This window comes from Antechinus flavipes, chromosome 2 (assembly GCF_016432865.1).
Source record: "Antechinus flavipes isolate AdamAnt ecotype Samford, QLD, Australia chromosome 2, AdamAnt_v2, whole genome shotgun sequence".
In the NCBI taxonomy this organism is placed as follows: domain Eukaryota; kingdom Metazoa; phylum Chordata; class Mammalia; order Dasyuromorphia; family Dasyuridae; genus Antechinus; species Antechinus flavipes.
Window position 1 is genome coordinate 465,622,509 of NC_067399.1, and position 21,581 is coordinate 465,644,089.

Consider the following 21,581-nt stretch of genomic DNA (forward strand, 5'->3'; position numbering starts at 1 on the left):
AGCGACGCTGTGAATTTGCCGGCGCGCTGGGCCTGGGCTCTGACAGGGCCCGGCGGCGCGCGCCTGCGTTCGCCCCGGGGGATTAGAACCTGGGACACAGGGTTGTTAGGGGGAGAAGGAACTTCCGAACACAGAAAGCTGTCGATGAAATTCCAGGCTTTGCCGAGTCTACATCCTGGGGCTAAAGGGGATCTTAGACTAGGGTGTTAGAACAGAGAACTTGGAGCTGGAGGGAAGGGAGAGACCGTGTTCCTCCGCCTCATGAGGAGAAAATGAACTAGCCACGGCAGAGGCAACCCGTAACCCCCCCTCCGTCACCCCCGGGCCCAGTGACTTTCCCCCTTTTTCACTCCTGGCTCCACGAACACCAAAGAAAGCATTTCGACAACCAGGTAAACAAAAGGTGTCTGCCCGAGAGGATTTTATTGAGCTGTCACAGAAAATTAATTCCCAGGTTTGCAAATTCAATCCAATCCGTGAAGAAAGGTACATACAGTGCTCGTGTGTGGACAACACATGACTACTACTTCCACCCCGTTTCTGGCCCCGGCCCCCCAGGTGGCCCCGGCGCCAGCAGAAGGGCCTCGGCTTCTTCAGTGGGGGCCCGTGCGAGCCCTTCTGGCCCAGCCTCCGTCTGAGGGGCCCCCAGCGCGAGACACAGAAGGGGAAGACGCCTTTCAGGATGGGGCGGGGGCATGGCCCAGGCGCCACAAGGGAAAGGAAACCACGGAACTCGAAGCATGCAATGCTTTGGGGGCCAACGAGATCGGTCCAGTGTTGGGCTGAGCAGTCCCGTCTGGCCCAGCTTAAGGAACAAATTCAGATTCCAGCTCTTCATCCGGATGTTGAGGCGACGTCCCTTTCTGAATCGCGCGCTTTGCAAAGCTCTGGGACTCCTCCTTGTCCCTGAATCCGAAGGGGCCGTCTGGTTTGGCAAAGCAGCGTGCATCCCAGAAGCCAGAATGTCACTGAGGCCCACGGGGCTCTCCCTGAGCTGGGGACGTCTTCATGATTATGGGGAGGATTACTCGGGGGCAGAAGGGGAGGCTCAGAATCCAGGGCGCATGGCTGCTACAGCAGTGGGCTGCGGGGATGAGCCGGCTCACCCAAAATCAGGAAATGAAAGACCAGGTTGAAATGTGAACTATTTCCTTTGTCCTCAAAGGTTTACTTTTTTTAACCCTAGACAGCCTGAACAAGTCTCAGTTTAATCATCAAGGCTTGCCCCCATCCAAGACATAATGATTAGGATAAAGTAAAGGAGGGAAATTGCAGATTAAAAATAGCAAAACTATTATTTTCAGCTTAACTCAGGTGTGGAAAAGTGAATACTGGCTCTGCTTCTGGAGAGATTTGAGGCTCTTCTAAGAGCCAGCCTTTGACTTCCTCCACTTCTAGCTGTAGGGGAGGGAGGAATAGATAAGTTCCCCCTCTGTCATCAAGAAAGTAGTCAAAGCATCTAATTCAGGCAAAAGTGATTTCCTCCTCTCTCCCCTCTAAGTCTCCTCCTTCTCCCAACCCTCTCTCCCTGAAAGCAGAGGTTATGTGTGAAAGGAAGCCCTCAAGTGGGTCCTAATGCCATCCCACTAAGGGAAAATCAGCAGCATTAACCCAAAGGCTATGTTGTGGAGTTGGATGTTTTCATGCGACAAAACTCAGTCTGACTTTTAATTTCCAGTCTTTTTCCACTTGGATTGAACAGGGCCACCTCCTGGGATAGATAGGCTAGAGATGTTTGGGCCCCGACTTTGATAATAAAATAAGCTACTATGACATCCAGTTCAATTACGGCCACTTAGGACACTTATATATCATATTAACATAGAGCTATAAGAGCAAGGGTATAATATAAGGGCTCCTCTTAATGACTCCTTCCGATGTCTTTTTTAAAAATCTTCTTAAAATTAAAGTTGCTGGTGTCCAGGGCTGGCTCTGTGCTATGTTTTCCTGAAATAGGAATTTCAAGGATCGATGATCCCTAGCATGTGAATGACAAAAAACAAGCAAAATCCAACCTTCCCTATGAAAGTGAATGTGGCTGGGAAGGTTGGGTCTCTACTTCTAGGCAGGTTTTGAAGAGCGTCTAAGATGAAGATTGTCTAAGAACAAGAGAACTTAAATCTCGAGACAAGGAAGTGGAGAAGGGAGAGCCGGGGAGAGCCTCCTCTGACACCCAGCCTGGGTTTAACTGTCGTGAGTAAGGCCGTGGGTAGCACTGCCCTCCCTATATGTGCACAAGGGTTGGGTGCAGGGGACCCGGCCAGATAATGGGCCAGGAGAGCAGCTCTGCAGCCGGGGGTATCAGAAGGGAGGAACTAATTATCAGGGGTCAGTACAGAAACCCGTGGGAGGGATAGGGCCCAACTGCAGGCCACGTCTGACTTCTGATGGCAGTGAAAATAATCTCAGGAAGAACTGGACAAAGTAGGGTTTCATTAAGTGAAAATTCAATTCCATCAGCAGAAACTGCTTGGAAGTCATCGCGGGGGAAGAGGAGACGGGGAGGAGGGAGTGGAGGATATTATCATTATTTTTTTTACAATAGCCAGTTAATCCTTCATTCAGACAAACCCCAAACACCTTCCAAAAATACACGCCCCGTCTACCAACTGCAAATTCTTCTTTGGATCTCACTCAAAAGTCTCCCAGCGCTTCCGAAGCTGCTCCACTTTTCCTTGAGTGGGTGCGATCTCCTGCTTAGTCTTCTGTAACAAATCCTCAAACGGATCCCTGGTTTCTCTGGGGCCCGAAGACTGCAGAACTGGCTCCAGGCTGTGGAAAGGCCTGGCGGGCACCACCGCCGGGTCTCCGGGTCTCAAGGCCAACCCCTGCTTGGCCTCGGCTGGCCTCGAGCCGGACCGCACCAGGGGCAACGTTCGGATTTTGGAGGGGCCCCCCAGGTGGCTGGCTTGGCTTGGGCCCCCCGGGACGGGGCCGTGGCCTGGTAGTGGGCAGGAGCTGACGTGTGGCCCTGGGGGGGCTTGGCCGAACAGATTGGGCATGGAGAGAGCGGAGAGGCCGGGCTGCGGTCTCTGGGAGGCGTAAAAGCCGGGGCTGGAAGCCATAAAGCTCGGAGCGAAAGCCTGGCCCAGGGAAGCTGGAGAGGGGGCAAAAGGCCCCCCGACACACTGGGTCATAGAGACTGGCAGAGCCGTTGGCACATGTTGGGTGAAGGGGTTGAGCGATGGCTGGAGGAATGGGGCGGGTGCCGAAGCTGAAGGGAAGCCCAGTTTGGGCCCAAATGGGGTGGAAGCAGGGCTGAAGTCTCCCACGCCACAGGGAAAGCCACTTGTACCGGGAGCCCCAGGGCCGGAGGAAGCCCTGTCCGGCCAGCTGGTCTTCAGAGGGTCCAGGAGAGCCAGCAGGTAATCGCTCTCACAGCCTGCGGGGTCCGTGACCACACGGACCGGCTTGAGGATGTCAGTGGCACTGCCGGGGGTAGGGAGAAGCCTCGGTGGGGGCGGCAGATAAGTGGGAGGCGGTCGACATTCCAGATCCCTAGAGAGGGCCGAACTCCCCACCACCTCCGGGAGCAGCTCAGAAGGGACGTCAGAGGGCCCAAGGCCGGGGGTCTTCCCAGGCTCAGGGGTAACAAAGGGCTGGAGCTTGGCAGGCCGGGCTGTGGGAGGCGGGGGTACGATGCCCAGCTCGGGGGTCTTCCTTCCTTGAGGCCTGGGGATGGTGATGTTGCCCTGCGCAGAAGTGGGGGTCTCCTCTCTCTCTCCAGGGGTCAAGATGCCCTCCCGGCTCCGGGGTCTGCGCGGCAGAGAGGGGGTGCTCCCCAGGGAAGCCAGGGGCCTTTCTGGGGAAGGTTGAGAGTGCTTGGTAGGAATGGCCATGTCGTCCTGGCCCATGCTCCACAATTTGTTGTAAGGATGCGTGAGCTTCAACCCAGACATTATTCTGCTTCTTTCACTTGAGCACAGGTCCATTCTCTGTTCACAGAACATAACACAGAGGCGTAAGACCTATTTTGGATTTCATAACATGGATACAGACAAAAATGCCAAAATACTGCAAGTTTCCCTATCTTAGAATGAAATTAAGAGATCATCTTAAAGGTGCTTTCCAGATCCAACATCCAAAATTCTAAATTCTAAAAATCTATATTCTAAGGTTCCTCTGAGCTCCAACATTCTAAATATTATGTCCTGCCTTTAGACAGTCCAGGGTCTGTATATCTAAGATCCCTTCTTGCTTTAAAATTCTGTGTTTTGAGATCCCTTTGAAGTTAAACAGTATAGATTCTTGTTCTATATTCTTAGAAACTTCAATGTTCTAAGGGCCCCTCTAGATTTCTGAATTCTAATGCCTAGTATTGTCTAAAGAACAACAGACATTTCCACGCAATGCTAATTATTTTTTGGGTAAGTCATTCCAGGAGAGAGGGCTGCCAACAGCCCCCAACTTTGGCCATACCTGGTAATCAAAGGTGCAAGGCTGGTCGTGCTGTTCCTTGGGCAGCCTGAGGTCTTCTAAGCTCTTTGCTTGGCTCAGGGGCGGAGGCAGCTGCTCTACCTCCAAAGTGCTGAAGATGTCCTCCAGCAGGTTGATATCTGCAATTCTGTCAGGTGGCCCCGGTGGGGGACCCCCCAGAGCTTCTTTTGCCCGCTTCTCTGGGCTCCCGGCCTCTTCTCCATCTGCACTGTCTGACTCTCTCAGGACCCGGTATGGCAGAGGCCTAGGGACAAACAAAGGCTGAATTCCCACCAGAGAATAACTTTTTGGGGAGATTATATTTTTTAAAAATCTTACACAAATTAGAGGAAGCATGGGATAATGGGAAAAGCACTGGACCAGGAAGCGATCTAGTCCTAATCCAGGTGTAAACTTGCTGTGTAACGTTGGGGAAAATCCTTCCCTTTCCTAAGAGCCTGCTTTACAAAATGGAGGAGTTCAAGTCTTAACCTGATGTGTAACCCACTGGGAAACTTTATTCCTCTCTGGACCGTAGATCGCTCGTCTGTTAAGTGAAGATGTTACACTAGACTAGGGGTTCTTGGTCTTTCTGGGTCCTTTTTTGGATCTGCCTGCATCAGTTGGGGTAAACAGGACTCTGGGCCAGGCTGGATGTCTGCAGCTCACTCCCCCGGCAGTGTGGTGAAGGCTGTGGGCTTTATGCATGATATGCAATTGCAGAGAGATTCCCTATCTGGGGTTTTCCTTGAATGCCTTAGCAGGGATCCATTGGAAAAAGATTCGAATTTTGGTTTTTTCCTGTTTTGAACTATAATTGGATAGCCTATTTTCTGATGTTTTATTTTCAAGTCAGACCAGCTTATTTGAACCAATTTATGCTCTGGATGCTTATATATTGATATCTTTTTGTGTCAGAGATCATTATGAATATGGAAATGAATATGAGCAGAAAGGATTTTGTTTCCCTAGGTTACTGGTATCTAATAGTTCACTGGGAGCACACTATGGGAGCTCTTATATATCACTTTTCTTTTAAACTTTTTGAGCAGAGCTTATCATAATGTAAATCCAGACAACTCATTTGAGATCCTTATGTACTACAAATCACAGGACAGGGTTATCTAATGACCTAGAAATCTCTAGTAATCAACCCCAAATACATCATCTCTTTAGGGGAATCCCCAAACTTCTGGGAACTTTTCAAATATGTTTTCCTTTTTAAATCAGTCTACTTGGACTTTCAGTTCAATTTCCTGTATGTTTAAGGAATTCTTAGAAAAATTTTGGGTTTCCTCGGGCATTTTGGAGATGCAGATGACTCTGCCATTCAGTCTGTGTCTATGGGTTTCAAGAAGAGGGGCTCCTCGCTGGGCGAGGAAAAGGGTTAGTGCTCCATTCCCACTTGGGCCAGAGGGTTTGTGTTGTTACATAAGCACCAAAACCAAATGGTCAGGTTTCTTACCTGAAGGGTGAGGGGGTGACTTTCAATAGTCCCTAGGTTCCTAATTCTGGTGGGAATAGCTCCACATGTTCTCAGATTTGCTAGAGCACTAGGGTTTTTCTCTAAGTTGGGAAGCTTGATTTCTTTTATCTGTTCTTAAAATAAGTGGTAACCTATGAGAATTTTGTAGAATGGTATCTGTCTGTCAAAACTGTATAACTGCAGTTTTGGAAGAGAGTGTAATTACAATGGTCATCAGCTATGGGAAGATTGTATCCTCGTGGAACAAAGTTAATTTCTGGATTACTTTTGAACTATTCCATGTGGTCTTTGCCAAAAAGCATTCTGGTTGGTTTGCTGTGACAACAAATATTTAATTGTAGGGAAAGTATAAGAGAAGGAGTTTCCTCCCCACTTTGATGTCGTCACAGAAGACCAAGAATGTAATTACAAGTTATTAATCTAATAATTAAACTAATCATAAAGATGGTTTACACTATGATTCATTTTGAGGTGAAAACACTTATTCAATTGGATCAATGAGGGAACAATGTAATTGGATGAATAAAAAAAATTAGTGATGGCTCGATGGCCTTTAAAGAGCTAAGCTTTGGGAGAATCTCAATAGTTTGGGAGTAGAAGAAATTACAAGAACCGGGAGATGGCTCTGAGAGGAGAGGAGAGAAGTTTTCTCTTTTTCCTCTCTTAGTTATGTAGCTTCGAGGACAGCTATTTTACCAATAGGAAAACACTCATTCATGGTCTGTGTGACTCCTGGCAGTAGGGAAGAGAGCTGGGTTACGAAGAGGAGTAGATGCTGGGAATGAAACTAAGCAATTCCCTGACTGGAGAAGCCGTACTTGGGAAAAAATCCATGAGACCTCTCCCTGAAGTGTCAGGGCCACGTCTGCGTGCCCCGCCACACTCTAGGTCGGAGCCCACTCTGCCGATGGCCTCTGTGGAGCTTCTGGTGGGTGCTTTGTGCCCACTATTCCCACTACGCTAGCTCAGGAAAGGCCTCTGGTGAGGGCTGGCTGTTGAGGGAAGGCGCGCTGCCGCGGGCTCCGCGGAGTTAGGAGCGGAGTCCCACAAGGTTGTCCCAGCAGCAGTTAGGCCACGGATGTGACGTGAGCTGGAAGGGTAACCCGTTACCCGGCACAGCCACACAGTGAGCTAGCTGGGCCTGGGACCCGGAGTCCGGGCAAGGGGTGAGGAGTTAATGATTACGGGGGCCACGTTCCCGTCGGGCGAGCTGCCGCGGCGTGGCACGGAGAGGAGCCGAACCAGTCGGCAGTCTCCTCCTAGGCGATTTTCCCAGGCACCTCACCACAACACGGGAAGAACACAAGGGGATTTGCATGCGCCTGGGAGGGGAAGCGGTATAATGTGTATCCAATTAACAATAAGACCTGACATGCCTTTCGGAGGTGATTGGCATCTGATTGGCAGCCGGTCTCACTGTGGCATTTAAACAAGGTTTTAGATTAAGGGGGGAAATATTTGTGAAGGGAGAGAAAAGGGAAAGGTATCGTGGCAGGAGCCTACTTCCCCCCCGAACGCAGCAAATCATACACATTCATGAGCCAAATGTGTCTGAGTTCATCTTTCACAAGCAGAGGAACAATAAACAGATGCAGGCGGGGAGGGGGGCCGTGGTGCTAATGCTGGTGGCTCGTACTGCGCACCCTCCGATGGCATTTGGTGGCTAACAAGCAGTCCTAGCTCATTAATGGCTACATGAAGACCCAGGGCTGAGGGAGGCTGAGGGCAGGGGTCACACAGGCAGGGAGCTGTGCAGCTGAGCCTTGACTGGAAGGGGGGGAGAGGGTGAATGCAAAAGGAACAACAAACAGACTGAGGAAGGCAGAGGGGCTGAGGGCTCTGCAGAAGCCTGTGTCTGTGGGGACTATATCTATGTGAGCACCATGGGTGCCGGTCTCCCTCCCTATTCGCATCCCTTTTCCACATCATGTGCCCTGAGAGCAATGCCCCTAAGGTCTCTGGGAAATGATTCTTGGACTTAGTTCCCCAAACTGTAAGAGGAGGCGGATTGAACGAGCTGGACTTCAAGGTCATTACTAGCTCTGACGTTCCATGTCCTAACTCCACCCTTCTGTGTTCTAGAACTCATTGCTCTGAGGTGCTTTTCTAGTATTCCGATGTTTTGTGTTCTAAGCTCCCTTCTAGCACCCACATTCTAGGCTCTGTAAACGCTTGTCTACACGGGACCTAAGGGATTCCCTAATTCTGGGGTTGCACATTTATTACTATGAAATTTTTAAGCATGTCTAACTTCTTTCCTGCTTTAGGGATGATTTCATTCTTCAAAAGGTGGAAGAGCCAATAAGGGGGAATTTTTTTCTGGATAAGAATCTCATCAGCAAGGGAGGAACTAGTTATTAAGGTAGGAATGCTGAGAACTCTGGGGGGAGGGGAGTGAACCGCTCCTCGAGTTTGTTACAGATGAGAGGAAATATGGAGATCATCTGATATGCCTTTTAGATTTTGGTAAAGCAGATTTCAGAGTTCAGAGGAAACATAGGTAGGATCCTATGGAGCAAAGTACTTCAGGGGGAGTCAGCCTTAGGGAGATAGGAGATGCTTAAGAATGAAATTCTGAAAACATAAAGGGAAACAATTCTAATAAGAATGAAAAAATGGGATTTGCTTGATATCAGCATGGATTCGCTGAGAACTCATCAATCCAACTTAGGTTGTGAAAGAGAGATGTGCAGAAGATGGAGGCAAAGCCTGGTAACAGAAGATGAATGTAAGAATGTGCCCTGATCTTGTAAAAATGTGGCAAGGAATGCCAATGCCCAGAATGAAAAAAGCAAAGGCTAACAAAGTGGTTTTTTTTGGTTTTGTTTTGTTTTAAAACTCTATTGGGAGAGAGCTGGGATGGAAAATGACATCCACATCCAGAGGAAGAACTATGGAGACCGAGTGTGGATTGAAGCACAGTATTTTTACCTTCTTGTTTGTTTGACTTTCTTTTTCAAAGTTTTTTCCCCACTTTGGTCTGATTTTTTTTTTTTTTTTTTTTTGCACAACATGAAAAATTTGGGAAAAGGATTGCATTGTTTTGGGAAAGGGGAAAATTTTGGAACATAAAATCTTACAAAAATGAATGTTGAAAACTATCTTTACATGTATTTGGAAAAAATAAAATACTATCGAAGGAAAAAAAAAACTACTGGAAGAAAAAGGAAGATCAAAGAAGGAATAGGACCATGGGCTGGGCTGGATGGAACAATGGTGTTTGACAACATAAGATAGGGGGAGTTGCTCATGGCTTAGTTTGTATGTTTCCTCTGAAGTGGAAATGGATCCTTGTGGTAGAAATGACAGAACAAAAATGACTGAAAGGGAGTTGATACTCAAGCCAAAAAAGGAAATTGTAAGAGTCCCTGACTGCCATTTGTTTGGCTCAGATGAATGCTATCTTGAGGTATTGAAAGAACTGGCAAATGTGACTGCAGATCCACTCCTGTGATATGTGAAGGATCAGAGAAACAAAAGTGTCACAAGATTGAAGAAGGGCAAATGTTCCAATTTTCAAAAAAGAAAAGAGAACAGTCTGTAGATTATAGGCCAGTGAGCTTGACTTCAGTTCCTGGGGATATCAGAACATAAAAAAGAAGTTTGGTGAACATCTATAAAGGAAAAGGAAAAGTCAGCCTGGCTCCATCAAGCAGAGGTTGGGAAAGACTAATATCATTTACTTGCTGGCCAGGATGACTAAATTGAATCGATGAGGAACATACTGTGGATAGAGTTTATCTTGATTCAAGCAATGCTTCTTTAATAAAGTATTCTCTTCTTATGGAGAGATAATAAATTGGACAATAACACAATCAGTTGAATTCTGAACTTGTTGGAGGCAAAAAGTAAGCTGTTAAAGGTTTAATGCCAATATGGCAGAAAGTTGCCAGTGGAAACTGGATCTATGTTTGACTCTGTGCTGTTTAAGATTTCTTGGACTTGGACAAAGGCACAGATGTTATGTTCATTAAATCTGCTGATGACACAAAGGAAGGATGCATTGCTAACACTGGATCAAAAAAGCGAACACACTAGAATCAAAATCTAGTAGAATTTAGAAAAGCTAGAGCATTGAGTTGATTTTAATAAGATCAAATCCAATAGGCATAAATGTCAAGTCTACCACCTGGGTACAAAAAAACCAACTTCACATCAGGCATGGATAGATTGTTCTGAAAAAGATCAGAGGGGTTTAGTGGACAGCGAGTTCACCATGAACCAGTAATATAATGTGGCAAATGAAATGCCAGTGAGCTCTTGGATAACATTAAGAAGGACATAGCTTTTAGAATCAGGGAGCTGACAGTTGTATCGTTCTGGGGACCACGGTTTGAGGACCTTGGGAAGAGTCCAGAAGAAGGCAACTAGGATCCATGTCATAGGAAGACTGTTGAAGGAACTGAGCACATTTAATTTGGAAAACAGAAGATTCAGAAGGGGAACATGGTAGCTGAAGTATCTGAAGGACTATCATGTGGAATGGTGGAAAGACTAGATTTGTTCCATCTCTCTAAATGGGGGCAATGGGTAAAGTATGCAAAGGACCAAACCGATGATTGTGGCTATTCAGACACTCAGTCGGGCCTGACTCCTCGTGGCCCTATTTAGGGTTTTCTTGGCAAAAATACTGCAGTGGTGTGCCACTTCCTTCTCCTAATAGAGCTGTTCAAAGGTGCACCGGCTGCCCCGAGAGACCGTATGGGTCCCTCCTCCCTGGAGCCTCCAAGCAGAGGCCGGGGAACGACCTGTTGGTGGAGTTTGGGAGGTTCCTTTTGTGTAAGGGCTGAACTACATGGCCCCGAGGACCCTCCCTCCTTTCTGATCGATGGCTCTCCTCTGCGCTCTACAGCTGGCAGGCAGCTACCTCCGAAGAGCTCAAGCCCTAAACTTTACTCAGACCCTACCCAGCCTTCCCATTGTTCTGGGGCCTGAAAGGCACTGGTCAGGGAGCCTTAGAAACAGCACCATCTCCTGGCCACGAGATTCTTACGGCTTCCCAGACAGTCGTGTGTGATCTTAATGAGACACTCCTCATCCTGTTATTTAACCTCAAAACTGTCACTGGTGACAGCAAAAGTTAATTTACTCAGATAAACTTTTCCTCTCTAAATTTCAATTATGAGGATGGAAACAATTTAGCCTGTAAGGTCCCTTTCAATTCTAACTTTCTATGTTCTTTATTCTAACCTAGACTTTAAGGTTGTATATAGATCTATCAATATATTGATTAAATGTTACTAGAAGAGATGATCTGTGATTAAGTCAGCCTTGAGAACTCCTAGTGTGAGAATTCCCTCTCCCAATACAGACTTCAATGTGTTCATAAATTAGTATCAAATAGTCTCATCCAGTTATCTGAGCCACAGAGAGATTACATTACTTGCCCAGGGTCATATACAGTTAATTTCAGAGGTGAAATATGAACCCAAGTAATTTTAGCTCCCAGGTCTTTAAGGCATTTTATTCACAAAGCCAGTTTATGAGTTTCAATATGAGTGACATAATGAAAGGTTTAGAATAAATTAAGAAATAGAAGTCTCACAGCTTTCAAGCAGTGAGAAGAAATGGGATGGAAGAAATGAGTTCTTTTAACTTTAGGAACATGAAATTTATAATTGGTCATCAACATATAATAATGAATTAAATTTAAAAGTACCTTGATTGGGGCAGCTAGGTGGTGCAGTGGATAAAGCATCAGTCCTGAAGTTAGGAGGACCTGAGTTCAAATGTGACCTCTAACACTTAACACTTCCTGGCTGTGTGACCCTGGGCAAGTCATTTAACCCCAGTTGCCTCGGGGGGAGAGGGGGAGGAGGGGGAACCCTAGATAAAGAATAATTTATTGTTACTTTACCCTGAATTGAAAGGCATATTAAAGAAATCCTTTAATCCTTAAGTAAACCTTAAGTATGGAAAAAGAAACAACTGATTTTAGACTTGATTATTAATTCACAAGTTATAGGTTAAAAATTCTCAGAGGAAGAAATAATGTCACACTTTTTCTTCATTCAGAATTACATATAACATACTCGAATATTCCAGATGATTAGGATTCAAATGAATCCTAATGAACTCTTGATATTTGGGGGCCAAGTAATATGGTTTCTTTTCTTTACTATCTGTTGCCACAATGAAATCTGAGCCCATGGATCAGAGGAAAGTCTTCAAGAAAGAACAGTTCTTTACTAAGGAAAGATGTTACCATGGAAAGAGACTGGGAATCAGAAGGCTGGTCTTAGCAAGAGCTCACTGTATGAGTCAGGGCAAATTATTCTGCTTGTTTGGGCCTTAGTTTCCTAATCTATTAAAAACAGGGGAAGGGAAATAATAGGACTAGATTATCTAGAACCACAAAAGTTGAGAGCTGGAACTGTCCTTAAGAGATCCAATCTCTTCATCACATATGTGAAGAACAGAGAAAGAAAGGGACTTACCTCAGACCTCTAAGGCATCTTCTTGCTGGTAATAGACTATGTCCTATCATTTTTTGTTCCAAAGTCCTTTCTAGCTCTTAATGCTCTTTGTCTAAAGATCCCTTCCAGGTCTAGCATTCTATGTGTTAAGATCTAGTTAAGCTATAATATTTTCTATGTTGTGAGATCGGTCCCAGCTTAACATTCTGTGTTCCATATTCTAACCATCTTTGTTCCAAATTTCATCCCAGCGCTAATGTGCTATGACCTCTAAGTCCAAAACAAAGCTTTTCTCCCCTATACATCAGGACCCATAATCAGCAGTCTGCTATTGTGCAACTGGGCAAGCTTCTTTCAAGGAAGAATATGCCCCAATCTTAAAAAAGAAAAATTGCCCTTATTAAAGAAAAAATATTTTTATGGCCCATACTTCTGATTTAAAAAACATTTCAATATCAAAAATCAATGAGGTTTACTTTTTTGCCACAATGCTATTTCTTTACAGACTTCATTTTTAATGAATTATATATGAACTCGATAAAAGTTTGTTGTAGTAATTTGGTTTTCAGTTAAGTTAATTGAGATGGGCCGGCCAATTGGCTGATTTATACATATGGGCACTAAAACACATCCTGAGGTTTGGCACAGCATTCTGATTTGAGTACGACCATGCTGCTAGCCAAAGGTCTGTTAATTCCTAGTGAGTGCAGCAAATGTTATTTGCACAGTACAACAGATTAGCCAGAGAGAATCAGATCAGTCTTGAAATTAAAAGACACCTATGAACAAAGCCCCAAACTCCTGTTTTAACCAACAAAGCCAGAACACAAATGGTACAAATAAAAGCATACACCACAAGCTGTAATGATGTAACAGAGAGACGCCTGCCTAGTGGAATGGCCTCCGTTTGTGTCATGCTGGAAGCTGGCAGCCGAAGGGGAGGAGTCTTTGATGGAGAAATTCTGGGAAGGCAGGAACAGTGAATGGTGAATCATGATAGGGATGATGGGGGAAAGGGAGAAGGTGTTTGGGGAGAGAGAGGGAAACCCTGGGGGAAATGGGTATCATGGGGAGAAGGCTGGGGGAAGGGGGGTCCATCCCTGGTGCGGGAAAATGGCGGAGCATGCTCTAGCTGCAGACCATTAGTTCTTTACATCCCTGGAAGGACCAGGGTGGAAAAATATTTGTACACACATCCCATGCATTATATTTGTACAGCAAAGGCCAAACCATGCAGTCGAGACCACAAGCAGGATCATGGAGCAGAGCTCAATGCTTAACACTAACGAACCCAGAGAAAGACACAGAGGAACAGAGAGGGAGAGAGAGACCATTCAAAGGGAGTACAGAAGAAGAAGTTGTCAGAATAGCCAGAGAAAGGGTCCTCTTCCCGCTGATCATCGTCAGAGGAGTCTTCAGAGAGAAAGACTGTATAGTGTCTCAAGGGCTTTACCAGGCTGAAGGAAAGAGGAAACAAAAAAAGAACATGAAATTATGAGATGCCTTGATTGGTTAACTTTTGATAGGAGGAAAGAGGAGAAAACGGAGGCAGCTCGCCCCCAGGCTTGCGGATCACCCCCTCAGAGCCACCGTGGGCGCCCAGCACCACTGCGCCTGGACCGAACTTCCCCGAAAGCTGCGCCCCTCTCTGATCCCTGGAGCTGGGGCAGCCACACACGGTGAGTTCTCCATGAAGAGAAATTCTGAATACTGAATTCACTTCCCTACTACATGAGAAGTAGGTTATAAAATAGATGTACTTTTAAAACCTCTTTTTTGGGGGGAGGGCAAGACACAACGAGAAATCAAAAAACACAAAGTACATTTGAGACATGATAAATTCTAATAAGGATACTCAAAGTGTCACAGAGTGATTATACAAGTGTCATTGATTCCTCATCTGTAAGGTAAAGGTGTTGGATTAAATGATCACTGTGGTCTTTTACTGTTCTAATAATCCATGTGCTAACATTCCATGCTCTGGGTCCTTTTCAGCTCTAATATTCTACATTATGAGTTCTATGTTACAGTCTAAGGTTCCTAATAATCCATGTTCCAAGATTTCCAGTCCATGACTCTATGAGAGCAAAGGGCACTAAGGGAGTCAATTATATACCAGAGAAGGGAGCAGTAGATTACAAAGAACCTGAATATTTGGGTAGAGGTCCTACTCCAAAGTGGCACATGCACGGCAACACACCAAGAAACAGCCAACCCTATGGAGAAGGAATATGGAAAGGCGATTCTTTGCTGATTGGTGGTGGCTCTTTGGAATTCTCTCTCAGATGCCTCTTCAGAGAGTCTTTTTCATCTGTGATATGGTGATTAAATATTAATTATTATAAAAAATACATCTGCCTTGTCAGCCACCTATGAGCTCTACCTATAAACACAAACACGGCATATATAAAATATCTCCACAGTCTATATGAATTATACACTGACCAGAACTCAAGTTAGACACTTATAAGGTATCCCTTTCCCACAACTCCCAAGACTTAGAGAGAGGCAGTGAAAGGTTCTATAAAAATAATGGAAAGAAGAATAATTTTGGGATCATACTTCATTGTTATTAATCATACTTGAATCACCACCCATTGTTTCAAAGCTTGTATAGTCAGGGAAATAGCCGGTCATATTTCTTCTTTTTTTGAGAAGACCTTGCTCAAACCTTTCTACCTCATTTCTTCTCATACAAGAAAGAACTTGGACTCTGGTTGGGCCTTTTTTTGTCTTTGGGGCAAACCATGTTTCTGGAGGAGTATAGAGTCAGAGAGGAGTTTCAGAACTCAAATGAGAAGGAAAAGTGTTTGATCCAATAATAACAGGATCATAGGCTCAAGGCTCACAGGACTTAAGAGTTGGTAGGGACATTAAAGATCACTGGCTAGAGGTGTCAAACTCAAAGGAACAACATGCAAGCAGCATGCCGACTTGGAAAACTACAAATTAACATCATCTATGTTATGCTGAATTTTTATTTATTTTGTCAAACTTTTCCCTATTATCTCTTAATCTGATTGGGCCCATTTGGGAGTTGGGGAGCAGTGACTGACACCTTTGATTTAGGCTGACCTTATCTTTTGACATTTAACTAAACTGGTACACAGAGACTTGCTGAGATTTTGGCAGCACTGATTGAACTTGAATCCAGTTCTTTTGATTCTCAAATCTTTTTCTATTACACCATAAGAATGAACAGCAAAACATTTCTACAGTGCTTTAAATTTCATAAACCACTTTTCTTGCAACATTTCCATATTACAGATATGGAAAGAGGGGCTGATGACGCACAGGACTTATCCAACATTACATGGATTGTGTGGGGAAACCAGGGCTAGAGCCCAAGTCTTTTCACTATGCCACAGAGCCTTTTGGGGGTCTTAATGAGGCTTTCTCCTTTAACTGGTCAAGGAAGGTGGGGGCAGCACTCTTTAAAAAGAGGCTAGCCATTTATTATCAGGAGACAACCTATTTCCTGTTTTACCACATGCCCAGACAGACTGGTAGAGCTGCCTGGTTCACCAGTCCTGCTGTCCATCCTGTTGCTGGGCCATCTGGCTTGCTCTGCTCCTCTCAGCATCTTGTCTCATTCTGATTTATGATACTCCTGCCTATAACTTGGTGTTTTCTGTTCTCCCTTCACCCATCCCAGTCACTAGATCCCCAAAGCCTCACATTTTACAGGATATCCTCCTTCCCCACTCCAGGTCTCCTACAGACACAGACACATCCTTTGGTAGGACGTCCAGGATGCCCAAATGCCACAGCATCTCCTCTGCTCACATGGCTTTTCCAGCTGTATGGCCAGAGATAAGTCAATTTAGTTCTCTAGTATGTGTTTCCTCATCTGTAAAATGGGGATGATGATACTGTGATGCTATTTCATAGAACTGTAGAGATCGTATAAGATATGTAAAGAACTTTGTAAACCTTAGAACGCTTTAACATTGGCTGTTATTATGGGAGAAACAGTTTTAGGTTGTGGAAATAGCTCAGGATTTGAATATTAATTTTTCCTTTGACCCGTATTAGCTGGGTGTCCATAGGCAAGCCTTCCTAAGCTTCACATAACAAATGGAGATGGTAAAGCCGAAGGCACTCCTCTCACAGGGTTGTTCAATTCAGCAAACATTTATTAACAGATTCCTATATATAGGGTGCTTACGTGAGACACTGGGGACATGAAGACAGAAAGGAAAGCCTCAAGGTATTTATATTCTACTTGGGAGATGGTATATATTCAGAGAGCAATGTCAAGTAGATTCAATATGTGAGGGAGAGGGAAAAAGAGAGGGAGGAGAAGAGAGAAGGGGAGACAGAGAGAGAGAGAGAGAGAAGGAGAAAGAAAGAAAGACAGAGAGAGAGACAGAGAGAAGAGGGGAGATAGAGACAGAAAGAGAGAGAAGAGGAGGAGGGAGTGAGTGAGAGACAGAGACAAGAGAAAGAGAGAGAGGAGGAAGAGGAAGAGGAGGAGGAGGAGGGAGAGAGAAGGAGAGAGCGGGGAGAGGAAGGGAGGGAGGGAGAGAAAGAGAGAAATTGAGGAAACAGGAAAGATCTTACTTCAGCAATGGGATACTACAGTAGTGCTTTAAGGGAAGCGAAGAATTCTAGGAGGTGGAGGGGAAGAAGGAGTACATTCCGGATATGGAGAGATGCAGTTTCAAAGGCATGGAGAGGAGAGAGGGAATGTCACATATGAAGAACACTTAGATCAGATCAGTTTGACCAAAACAGAATATATGAAAAGGAATAATATTAAATAAAACTAAAAAGGTAGATGGCTTTAAAGAGGCTTTATGTGTTGGAATTGTGGATCTTATCCTAAAAGATTTTTGAGTCACAGGGTGACATGGTCTGATCTGTGTTTTGGGAATATTAATTTGGCAATAGTGTAAAAAGTGGATTGGAGAGGGGAGAGAACTGAAGCAGTGACTGATTAGTAAATTATAATAGTCTAGTTGAGAGATAAGGGACTAAACAAGGGTGGAGTTAGTGTGGCTAGAAAGGAGACAGATATGAAAGATACTGCAGAGGTAGAATCCACAAACTATAACTTACAAAATAGGAAGGAGGAGGGAGAGGGAGGATCAAGGATAATATCATTTATAGAAATGAAGATGGCTGGAGCAGGGATGGGTTTTTTGGGGAAAATTTTTGAACATGTGGAATTTGACGTTTGACATGTCTACACAGCACACAGGTCAAAAAAAATCCAGTAGTTGGTAATTTGAGAGGAGTTTAGGTAAAAGATTAAGGTTGAATATACAGATACAGGAATCATACAAATGGAGATAATAACTGAACCCATGGAGGTACATAAGATTAGTAAGGCAGAATTATATAGAACGAAGAAGATAAGAGGACTCAGGACAGAATCTTGGGAGATGGCCAAACAGGCTGGGAGAATGATGATTCAGCAAAGGAAGATAAGAAGAGGTCAAATAGATGGAAGAGAGGGGGGATTCAAGAGAAAACAACATCACAGAAGCTTAGAAAAGAAAGAGATAATATTCAAGAGGAAGGAGGTTACTAGTAGTGTTAACAATTGCAGAACCGTCAGGAAAGGTGAGGACTGATAAAAAGCCACTGGATTTATCTGCTAAGAGAATAGCAGTAATCTTGTAAAGAACAGCTTTTGACCCAGGGTAGGGCTGCAAAACAAACTAAGGGATAAAGAAGTGAATGGGAAGAGAGAAAATGGTGAAAATGAGGGTAGTCAACATTTTCTGGGAGTTGGCTGTGAGAGCAAAAGCTAAAGGACAACAATTTGAGGGAATGGCAAAGTCAAGTGAAGATTTATTAACATTATTATTTTAAGAATGGGAAGAAGCTGAATATGTTTGTTTAGCAGAGAAAATGCCAATGGATAAAGAGAAAATGAAGATGAAAGTGATAAAAGGATGCCTTTAGGGACAAGAAAGGAAAGAATGAGATCCAAAGCACAAACGGAGGAGTGGGTCTTGGCAAGAAAAAGGTAGACTTTTTTATCACAGACTAATGCAGGAAAGCACTAGCTGATGGAAAGCAATTTGGAAGTATGGTTTGGGGAAATGGAAGAGCTCAAAATGGATGATCTTGATTTTCTGAGTAAAGTTAAGCAAGAGAACCTCTGCTGAGAGGAAGGAGGGGAGGAGGTGGTGAGAAATCTGAAGAGAGGAAAAAAATTGCTGTGGAAAGGGAAGTAGGGAATCAACCAGAGAACAAGACAAGAATTGCTGGGAAGCAGTGTGGGCCCAGTTGAAATAAGAGAGCATAAATTTATAATAGTCAGTAGATACAGGAGAATATCTCTCTCCAGGCCAATCCAGCCATATCTGAGTAAGTGTGGAGAAAAAAGTAACTGAGGTTTGGCAAGCAGAGACAAAAATCAAATGAGATAATACGTATAAAGTACTTTATAAAAATGAAGTGCTATATAGATGTGACCTACTATTGTTACTACTCCCAGGCATCTGATTGATCTCAGAACAGTTTGCACAGGTTTAGAGTGGAGATAATCCTCAGGAGTTAGAACATCTTTTCTCTGTGTTATCAAAAATTTCTTAAGAGACAATCATGTTTTAACAACAATAATGACAGCCACACCCACCTAAAGCTTTCATTCACCCTAGTTTACAAACCCTATGCCAATGGCATGTTAGCCTTGGCAGCCTTTTCCAATTAGGGAAGGCCTGGTGACAGACTGTGTTCATCATCCAGAGAACTTAAGTAAGCTCAGAGAAATTCCCCACTAGAGAATAAGCCTCTGGGTAATAAACACTTTTGGCCAAAATAACTCACAAGGACTATCTACTAGGGAGAGGAAGAGTTGCATGGTGAAATACCCACATGACTAGAAATCTAGGATTCTTGATGAAATGTGAAATAATATGTAAGTGTGAAAAAGCAGCCCCTCCCCCCCCTTTTTTGGGCACTTTGTAGTCACTTTACAGATAATTAAAATGAGGCTCAACAAAGTAGAGTGACTCACTTAAAATCACACAGCTTGGGACTCATGAGGCACGACTGGAAGCCAGGTCTTTAGATTTCAAGTCTGGGGATGATTTCACTAGCACATGCCATATCGCAAGCCAACCTGACTTCTGTTGTTTCCCACCCCTGCACTATGTCATCCTACTCTTATGCCTTTGTTCCTACTGTTTCCTATGTTCTTTGTCTAGCCCCTACTCCATCTCTCAAACCAGATTTCATCCTGCAAGATCCAATTCTAATGCTACCTGCTCCAGGAAGTTTTCTCTGATTCTCCCCAATCAGAAACAATTTTTTTTTCATCCAGTCTCACATTTTCTATTGCCCTATAGCTCTTATCATTTATTTGTACATATTTGTACATATGCTACGTAAGGGCAAGGGTCATATCAATCATCTCTGTGTCACTCTCATTACCCAGCACATAACTCTGCACATAGGTGCTCTATAAATAATAGCTGATTGAATAAATGAATATGCTCTTAGATTGCACGATCATAAACACAGTGTCCTGAACAAGGGAGGTTAAAGATTTGTTGTGTTCTATCCTGGTTAGACAATAGTTGATGAATTATGTTTAATTTTGAGGATCACTTTTAAAAACAGACATTATCAAACTAAAATACACAGGAGGGCAACCAGAGTGGTAAAATGACCGAGAGACATGTCATATAAGTTAGCTTGGAGAAGAGAAGATTTAAGAGGGGACATACACGGTAGTACAATTTTATGAAGGGCTATGAAGGGAAGAAAGAATAGACTTGTTCTGTTTCAGTCTTAGAATGCAAAATTAGAAGTGAAAGTTGTCAGTTACAAAGAAGCTGATTTTTAGCTTGATACTACAGAAAATTTCCTAGTAATTAGAGCTATTCAAAATGAGAATGGATTGTAAAGTAATGAGTTCTTTGCCATCTGAGGCCTTCAAGCAGAAGTAGGGATATAATCTTGCCAGGGACATTCTGGGGAGAGGTGAGGCGTGTATGTTCAGGTAAAGGCCTTTGAAATTCCTTTTTGCTCTTCAGGAAGGACTATATGATTCATAGTTGGGTCAAATTAAATGAAAAAATTTCAACAGAATTCAAATTCATTTCAAATTCTTGACAGGGCATCTCTTCTGATTAATTTTCCCTCCTATTTTGAGGTAGATTGTGCATAATAGTTCGACACATTCTCCAAACTCAACTCAACTTGTTCGTAATTTCAAGAAACATGAGAACAAAGCCCCTTTCCTATTGAACCAAACTTTGACACCCCATGTTTGGGTTTGCTAGAGAAATGAACATTCTTACATTTTTCAGCTACGGGGGGGGACAAGGGAGACTTGCAGTTTAACATTCTATATGATGTAATCCCTCTGTTTTATATCAAGTCACCATCTAGCCACGCTTATTGAATCATTCTTTTAGCTTGGACCAAAGACAAAGATTGTGAGCTTGTTGTTCAGTTGCACCCACTGCTTTGTGACTCCATCTGGGCTTTTCTTGGCAAAGATACGAGAATGGTTTGCCATTTCTTTTTCAGATTCGTTTTACAGATGAGGAAACTAAGGCAAACAGGATTAAGTGACTTGCCGAGGGTCACAAAGCTAGTATCTGAGACCAAATTTGAACTCGGGAAGATGAGTCTTCCTGATTTCAGGTCTGCCACTCTATCCACCGAGCCACCTAGCTGTATTTTCTTCTCTAATCAAATGTATTGATAATGGGGAGGAAGACTTGGGCAAAGAAATATAGTATAGTAGTAAGAGCACTGGAAGTCAGGAGGGCAGGGGTTTAATGCTGACAACCATTAAATTGCCATGATATTAACCAAGACATTTATCCCCTTTTTTGGTCAGTTTCTTCATTTGTTAAATGAGAGGACTGACATTTCATTTACATGGTATTTTCCAAATTTAAAAGTCTATAATTCTAAGAAAGAGTTCCCTGATCTATGAGTCAATGGTTTACTTTTCACAGGCAAAAAGAGACTGTTGTCTAATGCTATGGCAGACAGTCATCACATTTCAAGCATTATAGTCTTTGTTGAGTTGTTAAAATTAGGAAAAAACATTAGAGTTAGAAGAGACCTTAAAACACAGAATGTCAGACCTGGAAGGTTATAGAATGTTAGCACAAAGAATCTTAGGGTTGGAAGTAATCTTAGTGATCAATTAGTCCACATCCCTAATTTAGCTTAAGTTCCTTTCCTTTCTTGCAATATACTATTCCATTTTTTCCAAATATTTCATATGAATGTGTAATAATCCTTTATTTGAAATGCCTTTCTTCACCTTTGAAGACCTTACTACT

The 21,581-nt window shown here is 43.8% G+C and overlaps 1 protein-coding gene across 6 annotated transcripts in view; it reads right to left on the reverse strand.

The window, feature by feature from the left end:
* Window positions 1-393: 393 nt before the first annotated feature.
* DENND1A (DENN domain containing 1A) overlaps window positions 394-21,581 on the reverse strand; it is a 687,683-nt gene continuing 666,495 nt past the window's right edge. For 4 of the 6 annotated variants that reach the window (XM_051979612.1, XM_051979613.1, XM_051979611.1 and 1 more), the window contains 3 exons: window positions 13,650-13,775; window positions 4,420-4,681; window positions 394-3,935 (listed from right to left, as the gene is read on the reverse strand). In XM_051979612.1, the coding sequence (XP_051835572.1) occupies window positions 2,631-3,935; window positions 4,420-4,681; window positions 13,650-13,775 (1,693 nt within the window). In that variant the 3' untranslated portion in view covers window positions 394-2,630. The remainder of the gene's footprint in view (window positions 3,936-4,419; window positions 4,682-13,649; window positions 13,776-21,581) is intronic. The other 2 variants (XM_051979615.1, XM_051979614.1) reach the window with 1 other exon arrangement.